Source organism: Harmonia axyridis, chromosome 2 (genome assembly GCF_914767665.1).
Source record: "Harmonia axyridis chromosome 2, icHarAxyr1.1, whole genome shotgun sequence".
NCBI classification, from domain to species: Eukaryota; Metazoa; Arthropoda; class Insecta; order Coleoptera; family Coccinellidae; genus Harmonia; species Harmonia axyridis.
This window is the reverse complement of record NC_059502.1, coordinates 38740307-38764547: the sequence shown is the minus strand read 5'-3', so window position 1 is coordinate 38764547 and position 24241 is coordinate 38740307. Positions and strand designations below refer to the sequence as shown.

At 38.8% G+C, this 24241-nt stretch overlaps 2 protein-coding genes across 2 annotated transcripts in view; one reads left to right on the top strand and one right to left on the bottom strand.

The window, feature by feature from the left end:
• LOC123672393 overlaps window positions 1-911 on the top strand; it is an 86631-nt gene extending 85720 nt beyond the window's left edge. The window contains exon 5 of the mRNA XM_045606497.1: window positions 441-911. Within this exon, the coding sequence (XP_045462453.1) occupies window positions 441-693 (253 nt within the window). The 3' untranslated portion in view covers window positions 694-911. The remainder of the gene's footprint in view (window positions 1-440) is intronic.
• A 7001-nt stretch (window positions 912-7912) lies between these two features.
• LOC123672412 lies at window positions 7913-8941 on the bottom strand. Its single transcript, XM_045606522.1, has 4 exons — window positions 8618-8941; window positions 8409-8562; window positions 8165-8330; window positions 7913-8073 (listed from the first exon to the last, which is right to left on the bottom strand). Exons 2-4 carry the CDS (start codon window positions 8469-8471, stop codon window positions 7913-7915), a joined length of 390 nt encoding a protein of 129 aa, XP_045462478.1. The 5' UTR covers window positions 8472-8562; window positions 8618-8941.
• Window positions 8942-24241: the final 15300 nt, after the last annotated feature.

The following is a 24241-nucleotide window of genomic DNA, read 5'->3' as shown; positions in this document are numbered from 1 at the left end:
TATTGACGGGTCACTTTTCAATTATGCTTGAAGGATAAGCCACAAAATCCAGTGACTCGCTTACGTGCAACATATATATCAAAGTACACTTTGATTTTTGCTAATGACGTTTTTGAAATGGTTCTCTAGTAGTTGAAACTCCTGTAATAATTCTGATATGAAGGTGTAACAGGCCCAAAGGGTTATAACATTATACATTATAGATATTTGTGTAAGAAAAAAAAACAAAAATTTTCAGCTCTCTAGTTATCAAGGTTATTTGAAGAATGCAAATACCATTCTGTATGCATACAAATAATTATTATTATTACTTGTTATCAGAACGACAACATTTATTGTTTTGATTATTCCTAATGAACTGTCCATCCCAAATAATTTGAATTTGAATTTTTGAAACTTGTAAATTACTTTTTTTTCATGTTTTATTTATTGTTTTGCAGGTTATTCAAAACTTGGGTGGGCACTGAGAGTGTATCAACCATTTCAACTATCCAGAAACTGTTTAAGTATGGTGAATTTGATTTACCTTGTTCACCAATATCTGTAGACCAAAAACTGATCAATTCATTCGAGAAGCAGCCATCTTCAAATAAGGAACTGATGGGCCAATCATTATTATTAACAATCACGTTTTTAGAATTATGTATTTTTAAAAATCCAAACAGTTTTGCACGATTGAAAAAAACAGAATGAATCATAAATTCTTATTGAGCACAATGAGGAAGAACCTTGAAACTGAAATGATCGACGTGATGGATGGGAAAGATAATTCATTTACTCACTCTGGAGTTCCTGAGAGAAGTTTTTCTATATTGGAATGTTATTGAATCGAAAAAAATTGTTTTATATTGGTCTATACTTGATCAAATGTAATTATGGCTTGAAAATAGAAGAAGCATCTTCCAAAACAACAGTACATACAGTCGCCGCCAAATAAGTTGGCAAGAACTTGGTTGCGCACAAAACTAAAGGAGGAGCTAAGGACTGACTATGAGTACCTAATATATCGAAGCGTTCCATTCAGTAGCGTACATACAAAGCATAACGAATTTGAAAGTGCATCATTCATCGATTATCGATAGTGAATCGGTACTTCGTAAATGTAAACTTTTTCTATCTTTTCTTATAATAAATGGTTCTCCTCTCAATATCAAATATTGATATTTTTTTTCGTTATCTCGAATAATTCATTGCCGATTCAATTTATTTACCACGGCACTGAGTTAAGCAGTCGGCAATCGGCAAGACCCCAGAACCAATGCCGTAATAGTGCGAAGGAGATAGCATTATCTCTCTCTGCGTCTTAGATTTGCCATCTTATTTGGCGACGACTGTAGCTTTTGGTTAATTTTTAGTTAAACGCCACCTCCCCAATTTTAGAAATATTTTGTATTGTGATTCGTTATGATGTTTTCTTGCTATACTTCCTATCAGAGTACGGGTAAATGAATTGTTCCCGGGATAGTTGAAAAAAAAAATTGTGTAATCTTGTTGAATCAACTAGTGGATTTGTGTCCAAGAGGCCGGAAGAAATAAAGCTACCTGAAAATGTAGCAAAGTCGACGCCTAAGGCCCTGAAGGATAAGGATAAGGATAAGGATAAGGATACACCAAACAGGGAGTCTACATCAGTTAGAGCCAAACCTGGAGACAATGGTGCGTCTAAGTCCTTTCTGAGCAAAAAGGCAGCAGAGGCATGCAGGAGGATGAGAGTTTTTCCATCGGAGATCGCAGATATGGTGGCCACGGTGGCCGACGGAAATTCAATCACCGTGAAAAAGATGTACGAGCCCATAATATGGTTTGGAGAGGAGGAGATCAAATCTCGACTTCATTTGGTGCCCCATCTACCGATGGATCTGGTTCTGGGAATGGACCTACTGGCTTCGCACGATTTCAAGATTGATTTCCGTACCTCGCAGTGCTTCCTGAAGGGCAAGTTGCTGAAGAGAGCCGTTTCGCCGATCTCTACGCCGTACAACTCATCGATCAGTTCCTTGCACCGACAGGAAACACTAGTCGTTCAGAAGTTCCCGGAGAAGGAACTTGGAGGTTCCGAAGGAACAAGGATGGCCAACCGAAGATTAAACCGAAAAAGCCTAGATACCGTCCGAGTAAGACCAAGATGCAGAAAATCGAGGAACAGGTCTGTGTGGTTAAGAACACAGACCGATGCCCGTGGTATACCAAGAAATACCAGGAGGTCTCGAAGAATCCTGCGGAATTTCCGGATTACCGGATACAGGAGGGAAGGTTATACCGACATTTTTGGAGCGCTGACGACTTCACGGAAACGGAGATAGGAACACCGTGGAAACTGTGCATCCCGACCGAGGATCGGCAGTCGGTACTGCGGGAGAACCATGATGAGCCGGTGGCTGGTCACTTGGGAGTCGCAAAGACCATATCTCGAGTGGCCCAAAGCTACTATTGGCCTGGAATGTTTCGTGAAGCAGCTCAAGGTGCGAGCAATGCCAGAGATATAAGGTTTGCCAACAAAAACCCCTAGGGAAAATGCAACCGTACCACATCACCGAACTATGGCATACCATCTGCACGGATCTAATAGGCCCATTACCTCGTTCCAAAAGGGGTAATATTTTCCTCGTAATGTTCCAGGACCGTTTCTTGAAGTGGATCGAATGCAAACCACTCCGGACAGCCACGGGTAAAGGTGTGTTCCAGGCGTTCTACGACCTAGTGTTGCTGAAATTTGGATGTACAAATACCGTTATAAGCGACAATGGTTCTCAATACGACGGAAGTCTATTTAGGGAAAACCTGAAGAGTTTGGGTATCCAACATAGGTTCGCTCCGGTCTCTTCGCCGCAGTGCAATCCCGTGGAAAGAGCTAACCGGACCATCAAAACCATGATAGCACAAGTCTGTGAGCAGGATCATCGCTCCTGGGATGGACGAGTGGGAGAACTGACTTTCGCGTTGAATTCTGCCAAACATGAGACCACCGTATTCACACCGGCGTTCCTGAATTTCGGTCGGGAGGTTCACTCCCCAGAAACGAACCGTCGGACATCAGGAACCAAAGGTGACGCAGGGAAATCAACGGAGGAACCACAGGTCCAAGGGGTAGACCAATACGCAAATCGCATTAAGCGACTCCAAGAGACCCGGGAGTTTGTTAGACTTCAGCTGGCTCGTGCATTCAACCAACAGAGTCGGTATTATAATTTCCGAAGGAGAGTGTGGTAGTGCCGGGTAGATGACAAAGTTTTGCGCCGGGAACATCCGTTGTCGTCGGCGGCAGACGGCTTTGCATCTAAATTAGCGCCCAAATATTCTGGTCAGTACACGGTTACAAAGGTCATATCTCCTGTTGTTTACGACTTGAAAAGCGCGTCGGGTGAATTTCTTCGTCACATCCACGTGAAGGATTTGAAACCGTTCCACGAGGATGAGCTTGGTGGAGAGCATGCCAATAAGGTGTAACCGTGTTAGCCGATCTTTGGCGGTCACAGGCTGTCACATCATCCGCCTCTTCTGTAGATGGGACCACAATGTGAATTTGGACTCCCAGAGTGTGAGGCCGTCCATCAGGACGTCCTTATGTTGGAGTAGGGGATTCCATACGAATGGGCGCTAATCCTTTTATGTTTCAGAATAGACATGTCTAGAAAGTAGTAGGACCCATTCAATGTCAGATTGGTGGATTCCATGTTAGCACGTCTAGACGAGCTGGTGGTAGAAGCATTCGACTACTGGCCAAGAATGGGAGGGGGTAATGTCCAGGGAATATCCGAGCCCGAAAGAGTTACCCCAGGCGATAAGAGGAGCCATCGAGAGCTGAAGGAAACCGCAATCAGGAAGCGAGATCAGACCGGCGCAACCCAGAGTCCATTGGAATCCAATGCAAGCTGCTGTGACCCCCGACGAACCTCCATCGCTGGCCATTGGAGATTCATCCAGGGGTTATATTGGCCTGCCTCAGGGGCTGTTCATCTCTGGATGTTCAGTACGGGGATCTCCAAACCCGAGGTACCCGAGGACCTGGTGACTTTACACCTTGTATACACCGTCCTGACCTAGACAACCTCTATAATAAACCCCATTCCTCAAGATGTAGAAAAGTGCCGAAGGGGGTGCTTTTGCTAAGCAATGGCATGGCCGAGGGGTAACTCGGTCTCGAACTTTCTCACCACCGGGCACCTGGCGCACCTAGTGGGACATTTTAGCCCTCTGTTAGGTACGGGCGCACTGCCTTTCAGTGATTTTTATTTCGACCCTTCTCGTGGGACTCAATATGTCAGATTCTAATTTAAATTCAAATAAAAAACCTACCTTATTTTCGAGGGATCGTTCTTCTTCAGTTTCGGTCCGCTCACCTGCTCCGTCTTCTGCTTCTGGTTCTGCCACTGTCACTGCGAAACCACAGGGATCATCTTCTTCTGATCTGTCTAAGCTGAAGTTAACACCTTCACAGCCAGGAAGTGCAGCTTTCTCTCCTGCTGTTCTATCTCCCCAATCAGCATCTGGTAACCCTTTTTCTTTGCCAACCGCGATTTCTGATGCCCCGGAGGAGTTAATCTCTTCAGTGAAATAGACTCTGGAGGCTACCTTGTTTGCTTCAGCATCTAAAATTCCAAGGTCCCAAATCGAGGTTGTTCTCAAATCATTTCGTCGGGTAGAGCAACTATATTTAACTGCACAGTCCAGAATAGCTTACGTGGAGGGTTGTCTTGAGGAGAGAGATTCTGCTCTAGCTGCTTCGGCTGTCCGGCAGGTTGCTCCTCCATCTTTCGCTTATGTTGCCGCCACCTCTCCTTCAAGATCGTCTATCCCAGTTCCACCTAAGAAACACACAGTCATCATCAACTCTACTGTTTCGAGTGATGCAGACGAGGTGAAGTCCTCTGTTTCCTCAATTCTGCGTAAGTCCCCGTCTATCCGTATTTATGGTGTGAAAAAGCTTAGGAGTGGTTCTGTTCTCGTTGATGCTTCCTCAGAGTCTGATGTTGCGCTTATTAAAAAATCTATTTGTTCCTCGGAAATACTCAGTTGCTCTGACCCGAAAAAAATCCAGCCTCGTATCAAAGTGTTCGACGTTCCAAAAATTCTCCTCGAAGACCGTTTCATTGCTGACCTCCTCATGAAGAATGTTGACAGTGAAGTATTGAGAACTTCTTTTCGGCCTCAGGTAAGAATGGTCACTCGCCTTAAATCTAGATTCGCCGACAAAGAACATTTCGTGGTAAGGGTTCCGGCTCCTCTTCGTGGAATTCTCCTAGGTCGTGGTCGTGTTTTCTTGGATGTGAGCTCATTGATCATTTCAACATCATGCGGTGCTTCAACTGTCAGCAGTATGGTCATTCCTCGGGCTCCTGCAAACATCCCAAGTGTTGTGGTTTCTGTGCCAACACGGGTCATTCCTTTAAGGATTGCCCCGCAAAAGCCTCTCCGCCATGTTGCGCTAATTGTAAGACATCCAGCAGCGGTGTTGCTCTGGATCACGACACCTCAAACAAAGATTGTATGTCATATATAAAACAGCTCGCAAATTACAAGAGCCTCATTGATTATCAGCAATGAGTGCCCTAAAATTAATTCAAGTCAATGCTCAGCGTTCAGCGTCTTTCACTTCCGCGGTGTGTCAGCTGGCCGGTCAGTGGACGGCGGGTATTCTGGTTCTCCAGGAGTCGTACCATGCCTTTGGAGATCTCAAGTGCCTTGGTCTTAGTTCATCTGTCGTTTCAACCAGAGTGGGGGTTCCAATGTTGGCTATCGTAGTTCTTGATCCAGCTTTGGAAGTGTTCGCCCTGTCCCAGTTTTGCGATACTCACATTACGGTGGTTTTGATATCTCTTGGTCATCATAAATTTCATTTATTTAATGTCTATTGTCAGTTTAGTCAGAATATCGACCCCTTTTTGCACAAGTTGGATCACATTATTCATTCTCTTAATACCTCGCACTTTATTATATGCATGGACGCGAACGCTAAATCCCCTCTCTGGCATTCCAACGCATTAGATTCCAGGGGTTCGTCCCTCGAGGACTTCATTGTTTCCCATCATCTTGAGATCTGTAATATCCACGGCCAACCTTCAACTTTCTGGACAACAAATGGTGAATCTAACATAGATGTCACCTTGGTAAGCTCTTCACTTGCGGGTAGTGTCGGATGCTGGAGAGTCTATGACGGACTGGGTGTCGTAGATCATCGTCCGATCTCGTTTACTTTCAATCCGAGCAACCCGGGCTCTTATGAAGTTACGCCTTCTATCTCTAGGCCGCGCTTCCTTCATTCCAGAGCAGACTAGGAGCTTTTTGATGCATATTATAGATCACCCGCTACGAGAATTTTGGATTATATAAGTGATTTAGAACTATATTTGAATGAGATTGAGTTTAAAAAATTGGAAATAAATGCCGGAGATGTAAATATAAATTTGCTGAAATCTGATTCATGTGACATTAATAATTATTTGAATTCAAATTCAAGAGGTTTTCTATCTTATATTTACAAACCTACTAGGGTAACATCAAACACTGAATCGCTTATAGATCATATATTCATAAGAAAATAAGAAGTTTAAAAAATAGGATTAATATTGGAAGAATCCTAATGGAACTTTTTTGCGTATCAATTTCTTGACCCTAATACGTGTTTATTCTTATTATTTGAATTTTCACTGTCGTTTACCTAACTCTGTAAATAATACTATTGTTTAATCGACTATGGACCAACGCCTTACTGAACGAATAAAATTTTGAGATTTTATTCTTCACGACCTTTATACCTGCTTCCGTATGTATTTTGTTCAAACAAATACTTCATTATTTTCAACTATAGTATAAAACGAAGAACCAACACTGAATGAAAAGAGTACGTAAATACAACGAAAAAGTACATTGGGGCAATTTATTTATTCATCAAAATAAAGCCAGTGGACGAGTCAATTAGGCCAACGAATTATCGTATATTGGGAGTATGTACCGAATGTGCGTAAATATTACTACCATGATACATCACGGCAACGTATGATAATTCATCGACCAAATGAATCAGTTTCGTTGTCGCAATGAAATTTGTATATTGGATTAGAGAATGTTGTAAGTTAATTCAACGTACGAATTCGTTGAATCCATGTACGATATTTTTTATTGGAATGAACCAGTTTGTTGCCCCAATGAATGAGTTTCGTTGTCGGAATGAAATTTGTTCATTGGATTCAATGGAATCAATCACGTACAGGCTCACGCCTCTGTGATTAATGTTATCGACAATACTATTCATTTTTGCAAGAAGTTGAGAAAATCGTCATCAAAGGTTCATACTCCTTTTATTTTGAATAAAATTATTAGTTTATAATTTTATCCAAAATAAAAGTAGTAGGAACCTTCGACAGCGATTTCCTAGACTTCTCGCAAAACGGAATTATGATAGTAGATAGTTTCAATGATTCAATGAAAATTCAAACCTTTTTATTTTTGGATTTGTGGAAACATAACAAAACATAGTTTAAAGTTATTTATTAAATGATTTATACCATACATCATATAAAATAAACCCTCATCAAAACATAAAACAACAAAAAATTCAACACACAATTTTTTTTTTATGTATAATATATAACAATACATAATATTATGTTTATATTTTGTCCACTTTTATTTTTTCTGATAAAATATATACACTAGAAAATGTTAAAGAGGTTTGGAGCTTTTGAAAATAAGACCAAACCATTAAAGATTCTCTAGAAAAATCTAGGTAAAATATATAATAATAATAATAATAATTTTGAAGCAGATATCAACCACTCTGAAAAAAACTATAGAATTCGAATCTTTTGTCATCAAAATATACGAACAATTCATTTATAAATTTTATATCATTTCCGATGCAATGCCTTTTATAAATGGCTGTATGGGGTTGTTCATTTTGTTTTCCAATATTCTATATGATCTTCCACTTCCTGAATCTACCTTCCAACAAACAGGAATGATCCCTGAGAATCTTTAATTGTAAATTTGGTTGTGTTTTTTGTCCAGTAATCGCATCCATCGTAGGCAACAAATAAGCAAGTAAGCTCCAAACAATTGAAGCATCTCGTCCATCTATAAAACAATTGAGTATAAGAACTCTGAAAAAATCAGAAATAGGTCCAATTTAAATCGTACAAGTATTTTGATTTGAAGAGAATCTTACTTTCACTGAAATTTCCTTCACTAACAGTGCCCAGAAGTTCTCTCACAGCCTTTTCTTTCTCGTTTTTCCCTTTCATGAGGAATGTGATTATGTTTTGATAGCACCTCTCCCAATCTGTGAAAAAAGAGTTTGATTTACCAAAAATCATTTGGAAATTCATGTCGACCTGAAAATAGTGTATTATTGAATGAGTCAAACCAATTCCGTATGCTTTTGAACACTGAAACAACTTAAATTTTCTTACCAAATGTTTTCTCAGAGGGTGTTTTTGAGCATTTTGAAGATTCATTCTTTGTGTTTCTTTCATTGATATGCTTGGAAATTGTACAATTAATTAATTTTTTCCTATTTGAGCACTTATCGTTAAGTCTTCCTTTTTTACTCGTTTGATAAAATTCCTGGAATTAGAAAATTTCAATTGTTTATTTAATTTTGTGATGAATAGAATCTCACCTTTCAGTAGGAAATCGTTCCAATATTTGTTTCTCAAGACAGTAATTTGAAGATAAAAACATGGGAATAGCTTTCTCCTCGAAATATTGGGCAATTGTTGAAATTAATTGTGTTATTTGATCATCTTGAAATTTTCCAAATTTTTTATAATATTCATAAAGCATTATTCCTTTTGGAGTTTCATTGAGGATATTGGATAAATAAATTAAACTGCTTTCATCAGATTGTCGCCAAACTCCTAGCTTCTGCTGGAACCTAATTTGTGAGCCCATATCACATATAACTTTTACTTGTTACTTTGAGGTCATCAACAAATATTTTTTCAGCTGGAAAACATATTGAAATGCTAGAATAATTCTTTACAGAAATATTCAACTCACCTAAGAAATGATCATATAATGATTCCATAATCCAGTCACTTGGGAGCTCATGGAGTTCAAGCGATTCCTAGGTATGAGAAGGGATATGTGAACTTGACACAAGCTACTTTCCGTTACAGTGTACTATAATTATAGATAAGCTCAATTATTTTATCGAATCATGAATCTTTGAAAATAGAATAATGTACTATTTAAAGAATTAAAGTAAATTTGTTCTACTTTTGGAGTGCCTCAGTACAATATTGAATGCACCAAACAAATCCCATTTGAACACCATACAACTTGAATTTTTGTACAAAATGTTTTCTCAGAGAGTGATTCCAAGTATTTCGAAGGGTTCTTTCTCATATATATATAAATGTCGTTCATTGATATGCTCGGAAATGGTACAATTCATTGATTTTTTCATATTAATAATAATAATAATTATATATTGATTCCTCTACAGTCATTGTAATATACAAAGAAGAGAAGACAGGTCAAATGCAATTTAACACAAAAAAAAGAAAGATATTTCAACTTGATAAGATGTCTCTGCAATTTTTGGAAATCTTCATCTAGGCTATATGGTTCACTTTTAAGAAGAAAATTGATTATTTCTTTTTTGAATATTTCAATGTTGCTTATAACATGGAAGTTCTTGAGTAGGTTGTTGAAGATCTTCATGCACATATATTCTGTGCTGCTTTGGGTGAGAGATAAATGTCTTCTAGGGTACATGTATGGGTATGTTCTCCTAGAGGTGTTGTGATTTTTGAATTTTTCAAACAATTTCTGGTTGTTGTGAAGGAATAGTGAGCATCGAAGGACATAAATTGCTGTGAACGTTAGGATACCTGCATTTTTAAAAACACCTCTGCATGTATCTCGATATTTCATATGGTACATAGCTCTGATGGCCCGCTTTTGAGTCAAGAATATTCTATTATGTATTCTATTTCCCCAGAATATGATTCCATAAGATATAAGCGAATGAAAATTGGCAAAGTACATTTTCAACTCCTTTTCTCGAACATGATGTTTCATAAGATTGAGTGTATAGATTACTGTATTCAATTTTTTATTCAAATTTTCGATATGTTCTTTCCATTTCATGTTATTATCCAGCCAGATTCCTAGAAATTTGACTTTTTCAGCTGGTACTGTCTTTATGTTACTCAATGTTACGCTGTCAGGAATGGTGTATTTTGTTCTCTCTGTGTGGAAAAATGTGCATTCTGTCTTCTTTGTGTTCAAAATAAGTCCATTTCTTGTACACCAGTTTTCAATTTGGCCAAAGATGATATCAGTATTTTGTGTTACTGTATGTACCTTTTCTGCAGATGCTTGGATGTTAGTATCGTCTGCATAAATTGTTATGTTGGTTTTGCATTGCTTTACGATATCTTTTATTATCTCTTGGATAGTTACCAGTATAGCTGGAAGGTCATTGATATAGGCTATGAAGAGAAAAGGTCCTAGGATACTTCCTTGTATGACTCCCATCGTGACTTCTTCTTCTGAGGACATATATGTTAAATCATTGATCGTTATTGTGACTTTTTGTGTTCTATTCTCTAGGTAACTCCGTAATAATTTCAGTTGGTTGTCTCTGATGCCATATAGTTCTAATTTCCCTAGTAGTGTTGTGTGGTCAACACAGTCAAACACCTTTGTTAATCCAGGAACAATGCCAGAGGAATTTGTCCATCATCAATTGCCTCTATAATTTGTTGCAGTAGTTCGTATATTGCAGTTTCTGTACTTTTCCCATTTATAAATCCATGTTGATGAGCGGATAGCACTTTAGTTTTTTTGAAGAAGGATATTAGGCGATTTGCCAGTATTTTCTCGAATATTTTAGACCATGATGTTAACATATTTATTGGACGGTAGTTTTCTAATTGTTCAATGCAGCAATTTTTGTAAATTGGTTTCACCAATGCCATCTTCAAGAGTTCTGGAAATATTCCTTCTGTGAGTGATCTGTCAATCATGTGAGCAAGTGTATCTGCGATCGGTTTGATGAATATGAATTATCACCTTTAATGAGAACTAATGTTCCAATCGCGAGAGTAGGGCATGATGTTAGCCATTTACTCCGTTGTTGAAGAGTGTGCAAATATTTGGCTTTCCATCTCCGCCAAAAGTCCTGCTGAAGACGCTGTATCAATTTCCACCTTTTTAGCCGAGATATTGGAACATCGGTAACATCGCGATCCGGAATACCACTCAAGGGTTCCAGGGTTAAGAAATGACCTGGTGTCAGTACTGACAAATCGTTAACGTCAGTGCTGAGAGGGGTAAGAGGTCGTGAATTTAACAACGCTTCGATCTGTACTAAAACGGTGTACAATTCTTCGTAGGTGAGAATTTGAGAACCGATACTCCGCTTCAAATGTGTCTTCACAGATTTGATACCGGCCTCCCATAATCCACCCATATGTGGTGCGTTTCCCGGAAGAAAAGGATGTTCAACGCTTTCGGAAGTTGATAATTCACCTAAAATATTTTTGATTTCATTATGAGATCCCATGAAATTATTTCCTTGATCGGAATAGAGATGCGCACACCGACCTCGCCGCAACACAAATCTCCTTAAGCAAGCTAAAAAAGCATCGCTAGTCAAGTCGGATGCCAACTCTAAATGTAAGGCTTTGGTTGCCATACAGACAAACAAGCAGATATAAGACTTGGAAGTTTTGGCGCCTCTGTACCTACTCATCAAGATAGAAAAGGGATTTCCATAATCCACTCCGGAGTGCAAAAACGGCTTTACTTGCGAAATTCGAGGTAATGGTAAATCACCCATCTTGGGTTGCATTGGAACAGGATCGGTTCTCCAACATTTCAAGCATTTTGAGAGAACAGACCTTATCACGCGACGTGCTGATAAAATCCAAAATTTACGAGATAGTAAATATTGTATGGTTTGTTTACCGGAATGCAAAAAAATCTTATGATAATATTCAATTAATAACTGAACGAGGCGTCCATTTCTGGGCAGCAATATGGGATATTTTCGATCATAGCTAAGATCAGCGTGAGTCAACCTTCCACCTACGCGTAAGAGACCCTCATTTAATTTACGAAGTGGTTTTGAGAATTTCCCGTTTTCAATTTCCGAAGCGAAGAAAACCGTTTGCGTTCGTTTAATTAACAAATTCAAAGCGTCATTGAATTCCTCAGAAGTAATGAATCCACTTCGTTTCTTATGAAGATTTCTACAATTGAAAATAAAACGCGTGCATTTCGACCAAATCATTCGAATCGAAATTAAAATACCGAGGAACACGAATATTCGAAAGTAAACTCAACTCATCCCTATACTTCAACCATACTCTGATAATTTCCTGATCTGGAGTATCATCCCAATCAAGACCCAGAATCCATAACTTTTGAATTAAATATTTGCACAAAAAGGTAACCGGTGCAAGAAATCCTAAAGGATCAAAAATTCTTGCAAGTTCGGACAAGAGATTTCGTTTTGTAATTGCGCGGTCAATTGGACTCACCTTATAGAAAAATGAATCTTGATATGAGTCCCAATAAAGACCCAATACTTTTATAGAAGTATTCTGCTCCGTTTCGAACGAAAGGGGGTTAGATGAATGCGATTCATCAGGCAAATCTTTCAAAAATTTGGATCGTTGCTTGCCCATTTGCGCAACTCAAAACCACCCCTAACTAAGATCCCGATGAGTTCATCACGTAAAACTTTAGCTTCGTCCAACGAAGCAGCACCGCTACAGATATCGTCCACGTATGTATCATTTATTAAAATTTCTGCAGCTAATGGAAAATCCCCTTTCTCGTCGATAGCTAATTGACGTTATATACGTAATGCCAAAAAAGGGGCGCAATTAAAACCAAATGTAACGGTTTTCAAGCGCAAGTCAATCAAATCATCAGACGGTGAAAACCGAAAAATGAGACGTTGGTAATCTCTAAATTCGGGTGCTACTAGAATTTGGCGATACATTTGTCGGACATCTGCCGTGAAACAAACTTTCCTCAATCTAAAATTAATCAAAACCGTTCCTATATCCGATTGTAGTTTGGGGCCGACATAAAGACAACCATTTAATGTCAAATTATTTGGCATTCGCGCCGACACATTGAACACCACTCTTACTTGGGTACTCGGCTTATCAGGACGCACTACTGCATGATGAGGCAAATAAAAATTCGTTTCACCCTGCGCGGGTTTCACAATTTCCATATGTGACAAATCTAAAGATTCCCTATATAAATTTGAATTGCGTAATAAGCGACGTTCTAATGAAAGAAATCGTTGTACCGCTAAGTCTCGACTTTGCGGGAACAGTGGGGCTGCATCCCTAAACGGAAGCGGTACCACGTATCGCCCCTCGTTCGTTCGATAAAAATTTTCACGAAAAATACTCTCACAGATATCGGTATCGGAACTGAGTTTGAAATCCGGTACAGATTCTAACTGGAAAAAATCATTCATCGACTTATTCAACTCGTCGACATGTTGTGATTCACAAAATAAAGATTGCACAGAGTTTGAAGAAACATTTTCAACTTTCCCAATTAAAACGTAGCCGAAAATCGTACGCAAGGCATCCGGACCTCCGTTTCGACCTTGAACATGATCATCAAGTAAAACTCGAGAAAACATATCGGCTCCTAACAGGACGTCGATTTCTCCTGATTTATAATATTCGGGATCCGCTAACTCTAAATTATTCAAATAAGTCCAATTCTTGGGCTCTATTTTATTCGATGGAAGCTTATCGCATATTTTAGGTAGTATTGTTACGACAAGGACAATGGAATGACAGAAAGGGGTGGCGAAAGGGCATCGGACAACGTCGAACGACGTTATGATCCCGATTATAGTTTATATATATATATATATATATATATATATATATATATATATATATATATATATATTTTTTTTTTTTAATTCACACTAGCGTGGTTCAATTGTGATTATTCGGGCCGGAAGGCCAAGAATAATTTCTGTTGTCAATGGGGAAATATTATCTGTCGTATGATACCAACTGTCCCCAAGATCACCGCCTTCTGCATCCAAAGAGTAGTGTTGGGAGGCAGCTTCAATTCCTGGAGATGCTCTGTAGTTTTTCGATGAATCAATCCATTGCAGCTCATAAGCAGAGGTTTTATTTCTACTTTTTCCAGTTGCCACATACTTTTCATTTGCCGTGACAGTGCCTGGTATTTGGTAATTTTTTCTCCATAGGTCTTAGTGAGATTTTGATCAAGTGGCACTGCAAAGTCTATGATATAGGCTATTTTGTTCTTCTTGAGCCATACCACCATATCCGGTCTGTTGTGCTCCACAGCTTGATCCGTGATAATGGTCAAGTCCCAGTAAATTTTTACGGTTTCGTTCTCGAGAACCGTTTGTGGAGCGTAAATATGGTGTGGTACAAAGTGCAGTAATAGGCCCTCCCTCAAGCACAGCAACTGATGCACGACCTTCCCCATATTGTTGTGGCGGGCGAGGTATTTGGTGCCTGCTATCGTTGTGCAACCCGAGGACAAGTGTTGCACCGTTTCCTCGGCTTTGTCACATAGTCTGCATTTCGTTGAGACAACTGGCTGCTTCATTATATGCTTGGTATAAACACGTGTAGGCACGACCTGATCCTGAATCGCCAGCATTGTTCCCTCTGTTTGGGGGAAGAGGTAGCCCTGAGTCAGGTAGGTGTTGGAGTTCGACATGTCAACATCAGTCTGGTGTAGGCTCGCGTAGAATCTTCCGTGCAGCGGTTTTGCCTCCCAGATATGTTTTCGTCTATCAGATGGCTCCTCTGCTACAGGTTCCTGCGTGTCCACTTCCTCCTGGAGCGCAGATGGGTAAAGTTGTGCTGATACCCATTGTTGGACTGGTAGGTTTCCTATCCTGAAGTAATCTCTTATTTTCTTTTCTTCTTTCAGGTAGATGTCTTCCAAGCTGCTCAGGCCTCGACCACCTTCCTTTCGTGGCGAGTATAATCTTTCGATTGCCGAGTTTGGATGAAGCATGCGGTTCTTCGTGAGGGTGGTTCTGATTTTCCTGTCTAGTCTTTCTAGGTCTGTTCTAGACCAGGTGATCACTCCTGCTGTGTAAGCAAATACCGGCATTGCCCAGATGTTCATGGCCTCCATTTTCTTTTTTGATGACAACTGCGTTTTCATTATTCGGCGTACTCTGCCCATGAGCTCATTCACAATCTCCCTCTTGTTTTCTGGCTGTTTTATTTCGAAAGTATTTGTATCTCTCTGTTTCTCCAAGTGTGTTTATTGTCGTTCCGTCCAGCATGGTTAGCTTTTTTCCTTCCTCCAATTTACCGCGCCTAACGTTGACCACACCACACTTCTCAAGCCCGAATCTCATTCCTATGTCCTCGCTAAACATCCTGACCAACTCTATCTGCCCCTCTAGCTGTTTTTTACCTCTGGTGAATAATATATATATATATAATGTTCTCAACAGCTGAAACTGCCAACTCGACCGGAATGTTGGTGAAAAGAGATACAACGTCCAGGCTGATCAGGACATAATCAACAGGTAACTGGAAATCATTCACATACTGGGCAAAAGCAAAGGAATCTTCAATAAAATATCTACTTCTGGTAGAAGAAAGATATTTAGACAGGATGTCTGAAACAAAAACTGACAGTTTTCCCACACCCCTTATCTAACTTATAACTATTGTTGTATATTGGGAATTAAAATTGTTGATATATATATATATATATATATATATATATATATATATATATATATATATATATATATATATATATCAACAATTTTAATTCCCAATATACAACAATAGTTATAAGTATGATAAGGGGTGTGGGAAAATTGATAAGTGTTATAATTTCACTCTTCTTTATTTCATTTAGTCGACGTTTCGATCCCGATGGGGACCTTCTTCAGGACTCTACAATAGCAATAGAAAACAGTCAAAAACATGGCAACCACAAAACATGTAAAAATAGTACATACCGAAATACAGAGTTGTAAAGATCTTATTTGAACACAAATCAATAGCTCTCAAGAAAGCAATGAACAAGAACATCAACAAATTTAGCGAAAAAAGATCTGATATTTCGTTGGCACAAGAGTAGAAATCAATTATCATATGTAAATAAGGTAAACAGAATAATCAACAAAATGAGAGGTTGTCAAAAATGTTGTCAACCAGACTTGCCACAGAATACACGCACATGACAAATGAAACATAGAATAGCATTAAATCACACCTGGTCGCAGTAATTCACTCTCACCGAACTCAGAACAAATGCGATTATTGAAAGACTCCATGAACCGAATCCAATCCCCTCTCACAGAAATAGTCCGGAACATAGATTTCATTATTACGTTATCCCGACTGTAGAACTTGTGGAAATATTCATTCCATTTGATCCATTCAACTCACTGCCACCAAACTGGTCATAATGAATCAAATAAGTATAGATGGAGCTAATATTGTTTACATCCCTTCTGTAATTCATGGAACAAGTGTGGCGTTTAATATGGTACATCTCTAAGAAACATCTTTTCTTTCCACTAACTGCACATTCAAGAATTTTGGTGGAATCATAATCCATTGGGTGATCTTTGTCCCGGGTATGGTCTGCTAGGGCACAAATCTTATTTGGATTCTTGATGTCGCTCTTGTGTTGAGCAATCCTTCTCTTCAAAAGCTGAGATGTCTGACCAATATACACCTCACTACATATTGAACATGGAATACAATATACCACACCACTCATATTATCAACAGTCATCCTATCTTTCACTCGACTGTATAGTCTGTCAATTTTAAAATAAGATTTCGGAATCAATTTAACTTGTGTGGTCTTTAGGAGGTTAATTAATGCATTAGTCATACCATTTATTAGGGGAATAGAAGAGTAAAGAATTCTATCTACGTTCTCAGTGTCCACAGTGGTGGATGCGCCCCTCTCACCATTCGTTGGCTGTCTCGAAGGAGTGGTATTGTATATCAATCTGGACAACAACCTCTTTGGGTATCCATTCTCTAGCATCAATTGTAACAATAACCTCAGATTCTGCCGCCTTAGACTTGGATGGGCAACTTTTTCGATGCGATTCTTCAATCCTAAAATCATGTTTACCTTTTGTCCATGTGGATGATTGGAAAAATAGTGTAAGTATCTCCCTGAACTTGTTGGCTTTCGATACCAATCCAGAATCAGCCTATTTTCCGGTGTTCGAATCACCCTTGTATCCAGGAATGGGACACCACTCGCTGTTTCTTCCTCCAACGTAAACTGTATACTTTCATGTTCACTGTTAAACCTGTTTAGAACGAAAGCAACCTGGTCTTTAGGTACAGCACATATTAGATCATCAACATATTTCTTGATGAAAGGAATGTGAAAAGGAATGCTAACAAGAATGCAGTCCAGAAGGAAATCCATTACTACTTCAGCAATGGACGGACTGAAGTTGGAACCCATAGGGGAACCGAGCACCTGTTTGAAGAACCTACCATTAAAAAGAAAATAGTTAGAAGAAAACAGGAACTTAATGGCATATATGAATTCTTCTTTTGGTAGACTAGTGTGGTTTTTGATAGTATCCCACTTGTTCTCAACAGCTGAGACTGCCAACTCTACAGGAATGTTGGTGAAAAGAGATACAACGTCCAGGCTGATCAGGACATAATCAACAGGTAACTGGAAACCATTCACACATTGGGCAAAAGCAAAGGAATCTTCAATAAAATATCTACTTCTGGTGGAAGAAAGATATTTAGACAGGATGTCTGAAACAAAAACTGACAGTTTGGAAGTGGGGGTGTTGACAGATGATATTATTGGTCTCAAGGCAAGAATGGGTTTGTGGATTTTTGGTAAACCGTAGAATCTAGCGGGAACTGAATTATAAATGTACAGTAATTTACCTTGTACTTGTGTTATGTGGCCCCCACTGACCCATCGCTTAATCAATGCATTACATTTACCTTGTATTGTAATGGTTGGATCTCTGTTAGGAAGAAGTTGGTAATATTGTTCATTGAGCAAAATTGTGTTGGAGAGCTCTATGTACTGATCCTTATCCATCAATACCGTAACATTGCCTTTATCAGCCTGTAACACAAGCAATTCTTGATGTTGACTTAGGTACCTCTTACAGTGGTAAAATTCTCTCTGGAAAACATTATTAGTCCTTTTTCCAGGTTTGATGTAGTTGGTTATAATATTAGCAGCTTGGGAACGTTTGATGTTCTTCCCCTCATCTGACAGTCTATCATTAAGGTCTATAATGCTCTCTACATCTGCCAACAGTCCCGACATGGAAACCTCCTTCAAAGGAATATCAATGCCGAATCTGGGGCCCAGTGCTAGGAATTTCAATATTCTATCTGGTATAATCACAGAACTAACATTCCTAACCCACCTTTCTTGTGGTTCTACTCTCTTTAGAAGTTCATCCGATAGAGCTCTCACCTTCATCAGATTTCTCTCCTTGATAGCAGCAAATTCTCTTCTGTACCTTCTGGACTGGTAAGATTCAAAACGAATTAGCATCTCTGGTGGAAGCAACCCCTCCAAGATCTGCCACAACCTGGAAGACTCACACTCCATTCTTCCTATCCTGGTCACAGTCACAGTGATCTCAAATTGAAGAACGAGACGCCTTGATTTCTCCAACATAGCTTGAACCTGTCTGGACGAACCTGAATCACTTGCTGAGCTGAACAAATAATTCATATTGCTGGAAATATGTTTGGGAAGTAAACCCTGTCTTTTGCATTCCAAAAGGAACACTCTTCGGTTTCTATAGGATGCCAGTTTCATATTGTACGAAGACCATGACTTCAACGCCTCATATGCTACTCTTCCATAGTTGTTTCTTACTTCTGCATAAAACCCCATGCTTAAATATCAACAATTTTAATTCCCAATATACAACAATAGTTATAAGTATGATAAGGGGTGTGGGAAAATTGATAAGTGTTATAATTTCACTCTTCTTTATTTCATTTAGTCGACGTTTCGATCCCGATGGGGACCTTCTTCAGGACTCTACAATAGCAATAGAAAACAGTCAAAAACATGGCAACCACAAAACATGTAAAAATAGTACATACCGAAATACAGAGTTGTAAAGATCTTATTTGAACACAAATCAATAGCTCTCAAGAAAGCAATGAACAAGAACATCAACAAATTTAGCGAAAAAAGATCTGATATTTCGTTGGCACAAGAGTAGAAATCAATTATCATATGTAAATAAGGTAAACAGAATAATCAACAAAATGAGAGGTTGTCAAAAATGTTGTCAACCAGACTTGCCACAGAATACACGCACATGACAAATGAAACATAGAATAGCATTAAATCACACCTGGTCGCAGTAATTCACTCTCACCGAACTCAGAACAAATGCGATTATTGAAAGACTCCATGAACCGAATCCAATCCCCTCTCACAGAAATAGTCCGGAACATAGATTTCATTATTACGTTATCCCGACTGTAGAACTTGTGGAAATATTCATTCCATTTGATCCATTCAACTCACTGCCACCAAACTGGTCATAATGAATCAAATAAGTATAGATGGAGCTAATATTGTTTACATCCCTTCTGTAATTCATGGAACAAGTGTGGCGTTTAATATGGTACATCTCTAAGAAACATCTTTTCTTTCCACTAACTGCACATTCAAGAATTTTGGTGGAATCATAATCCATTGGGTGATCTTTGTCCCGGGTATGGTCTGCTAGGGCACAAATCTTATTTGGATTCTTGATGTCGCTCTTGTGTTGAGCAATCCTTCTCTTCAAAAGCTGAGATGTCTGACCAATATACACCTCACTACATATTGAACATGGAATACAATATACCACACCACTCATATTATCAACAGTCATCCTATCTTTCACTCGACTGTATAGTCTGTCAATTTTAAAATAAGATTTCGGAATCAATTTAATTTGTGTGGTCTTTAGGAGGTTAATTAATGCATTAGTCATACCATTTATTAGGGGAATAGAAGAGTAAAGAATTCTATCTACGTTCTCAGTGTCCACAGTGGTGGATGCGCCCCTCTCACCATTCGTTGGCTGTCTCGAAGGAGTGGTATTGTATATCAATCTGGACAACAACCTCTTTGGAATGAATATTTCCACAAGTTCTACAGTCGGGATAACGTAATAATGAAATCTATGTTCCGGACTATTTCTGTGAGAGGGGATTGGATTCGGTTCATGGAGTCTTTCAATAATCGCATTTGTTCTGAGTTCGGTGAGAGTGAATTACTGCGACCAGGTGTGATTTAATGCTATTCTATGTTTCATTTGTCATGTGCGTGTATTCTGTGGCAAGTCTGGTTGACAACATTTTTGACAACCTCTCATTTTGTTGATTATTCTGTTTACCTTATTTACATATGATAATTGATTTCTACTCTTGTGCCAACGAAATATCAGATCTTTTTTCGCTAAATTTGTTGATGTTCTTGTTCATTGCTTTCTTGAGAGCTATTGATTTGTGTTCAAATAAGATCTTTACAACTCTGTATTTCGGTATGTACTATTTTTACATGTTTTGTGGTTGCCATGTTTTTGACTGTTTTCTATTGCTATTGTAGAGTCCTGAAGAAGGTCCCCATCGGGATCGAAACGTCGACTAAATGAAATAAAGAAGAGTGAAATTATAACACTTATCAATTTTCCCACACCCCTTATCATACTTATAACTATTGTTGTATATTGGGAATTAAAATTGTTGATATTTAAGCATGGGGTTTTATGCAGAAGTAAGAAACAACTATGGAAGAGTAGCATATGAGGCGTTGAAGTCATGGTCTTCGTACAATATGAAACTGGCATCCTATAGAAACCGAAGAGTGTTCCTTTTGGAATGCAAAAGACAGGGTTTACTTCCCAAACATATTTCCAGCAATATGAATTATTTGTTCAGCTCAGCAAGTGATTCAGGTTCGTCCAGACAGGTTCAAGCTATGTTGGAGAAATCAAGGCGTCTCGTTCTTCAATTTGAGATCACTGTGACTGTGACCAGGATAGGAAGAATGGAGTGTGAGTCTTCCAGGTTGTGGCAGATCTTGGAGGGGTTGCTTCCACCAGAGATGCTAATTCGTTTTGAATCTTACCAGTCCAGAAGGTACAGAAGAGAATTTGCTGCTATCAAGGAGAGAAATCTGATGAAGGTGAGAGCTCTATCGGATGAACTTCTAAAGAGAGTAGAACCACAAGAAAGGTGGGTTAGGAATGTTAGTTCTGTGATTATACCAGATAGAATATTGAAATTCCTAGCACTGGGCCCCAGATTCGGCATTGATATTCCTTTGAAGGAGGTTTCCATGTCGGGACTGTTGGCAGATGTAGAGAGCATTATAGACCTTAATGATAGACTGTCAGATGAGGGGAAGAACATCAAACGTTCCCAAGCTGCTAATATTATAACCAACTACATCAAACCTGGAAAAAGGACTAATAATGTTTTCCAGAGAGAATTTTACCACTGTAAGAGGTACCTAAGTCAACATCAAGAATTGCTTGTGTTACAGGCTGATAAAGGCAATGTTACGGTATTGATGGATAAGGATCAGTACATAGAGCTCTCCAACACAATTTTGCTCAATGAACAATATTACCAACTTCTTCCTAACAGAGATCCAACCATTACAATACAAGGTAAATGTAATGCATTGATTAAGCGATGGGTCAGTGGGGGCCACATAACACAAGTACAAGGTAAATTACTGTACATTTATAATTCAGTTCCCGCTAGATTCTACGGTTTACCAAAAATCCACAAACCCATTCTTGCCTTGAGACCAATAATATCATCTGTCAACACCCCCACTTCCAAACTGTCAGTTTTTGTTTCAGACATCCTGTCTAAATATCTTTCTTCCACCAGAAGTAGATATTTTATTGAAGATTCCTTTGCTTTTGCCCAATGTGTGAATGGTTTCCAGTTACCTGTTGATTATGTCCTGATCAGCCTGGACGTTGTATCTCTTTTCACCAACATTCCTGTAGAGTTGGCAGTCTCAGCTGTTGAGAACAAGTGGGATACTATCAAAAACCACACTAGTCTACCAAAAGAAGAATTCATATATGCCATTAAGTTCCTGTTTTCTTCTAACTATTTTCTTTTTAATGGTAGGTTCTTCAAACAGGTGCTCGGTTCCCCTATGGGTTCCAACTTCAGTCCGTCCATTGCTGAAGTAGTAATGGATTTCCTTCTGGACTGCATTCTTGTTAGCATTCCTTTTCACATTCCTTTCATCAAGAAATATGTTGATGATCTAATATGTGCTGTACCTAAAGACCAGGTTGCTTTCGTTCTAAACAGGTTTAACAGTGAACATGAAAGTATACAGTTTACGTTGGAGGAAGAAACAGCGAGTGGTGTCCCATTCCTGGATACAAGGGTGATTCGAACACCGGAAAATAGGCTGATTCTGGATTGGTATCGAAAGCCAACAAGTTCAGGGAGATACTTACACTATTTTTCCAATCATCCACATGGACAAAAGGTAAACATGATTTTAGGATTGAAGAATCGCATCGAAAAAGTTGCCCATCCAAGTCTAAGGCGGCAGAATCTGAGGTTATTGTTACAATTGATGCTAGAGAATGGATACCCAAAGAGGTTGTTGTCCAGATTGATATACAATACCACTCCTTCGAGACAGCCAACGAATGGTGAGAGGGGCGCATCCACCACTGTGGACACTGAGAACGTAGATAGAATTCTTTACTCTTCTATTCCCCTAATAAATGGTATGACTAATGCATTAATTAACCTCCTAAAGACCACACAAATTAAATTGATTCCGAAATCTTATTTTAAAATTGACAGACTATACAGTCGAGTGAAAGATAGGATGACTGTTGATAATATGAGTGGTGTGGTATATTGTATTCCATGTTCAATATGTAGTGAGGTGTATATTGGTCAGACATCTCAGCTTTTGAAGAGAAGGATTGCTCAACACAAGAGCGACATCAAGAATCCAAATAAGATTTGTGCCCTAGCAGACCATACCCGGGACAAAGATCACCCAATGGATTATGATTCCACCAAAATTCTTGAATGTGCAGTTAGTGGAAAGAAAAGATGTTTCTTAGAGATGTACCATATTAAACGCCACACTTGTTCCATGAATTACAGAAGGGATGTAAACAATATTAGCTCCATCTATACTTATTTGATTCATTATGACCAGTTTGGTGGCAGTGAGTTGAATGGATCAAATGGAATGAATATTTCCACAAGTTCTACAGTCGTGATAACGTAATAATGAAATCTATGTTCCGGACTATTTCTGTGAGAGGGGATTGGATTCGGTTCATGGAGTCTTTCAATAATCGCATTTGTTCTGAGTTCGGTGAGAGTGAATTACTGCGACCAGGTGTGATTTAATGCTATTCTATGTTTCATTTGTCATGTGCGTGTATTCTGTGGCAAGTCTGATTGACAACATTTTTGACAACCTCTCATTTTGTTGATTATTCTGTTTACCTTATTTACATATGATAATTGATTTCTACTCTTGTGCCAACGAAATATCAGATCTTTTTTCGCTAAATTTGTTGATGTTCTTGTTCATTGCTTTCTTGAGAGCTATTGATTTGTGTTCAAATAAGATCTTTACAACTCTGTATTTCGGTATGTACTATTTTTACATGTTTTGTGGTTGCCATGTTTTTGACTGTTTTCTATTGCTATTGTAGAGTCCTGAAGAAGGTCCCCATCGGGATCGAAACGTCGACTAAATGAAATAAAGAAGAGTGAAATTATAACACTTATCAATTTTCCCACACCCCTTATCATACTTATAACTATATATATATATATATATATATATATATATATATATATATATATATATGTGGGATCCAAATTCTTAACACCCGACTGAATGATACGCTACTGACTTTATGAAACGAGAACTACACGATCGACCCTAAAAGGTTGCCCTATGCAGATTTATCGATATAGGAGGACGTAAGGGGAAAAGGTGAAAGAATTCGACGTGACAGACGCATAGAGTTCGACGTAAAATAGTAGACGCAGCGAGTAAGATAATTCGAAGTTAGATATAGACGGATCAACGCGAATAATTCGATAATTAGACTATTAACAGTTAGACGGAATGAAATAGCTTCGATAGACAATAGACGAAAGTTCAGTGGCTGTACATTCAATTGACGAAGATTGTACAAAGTGTAAATAAATAATAGTTAAGTTCCGGCGGCCTTTATATA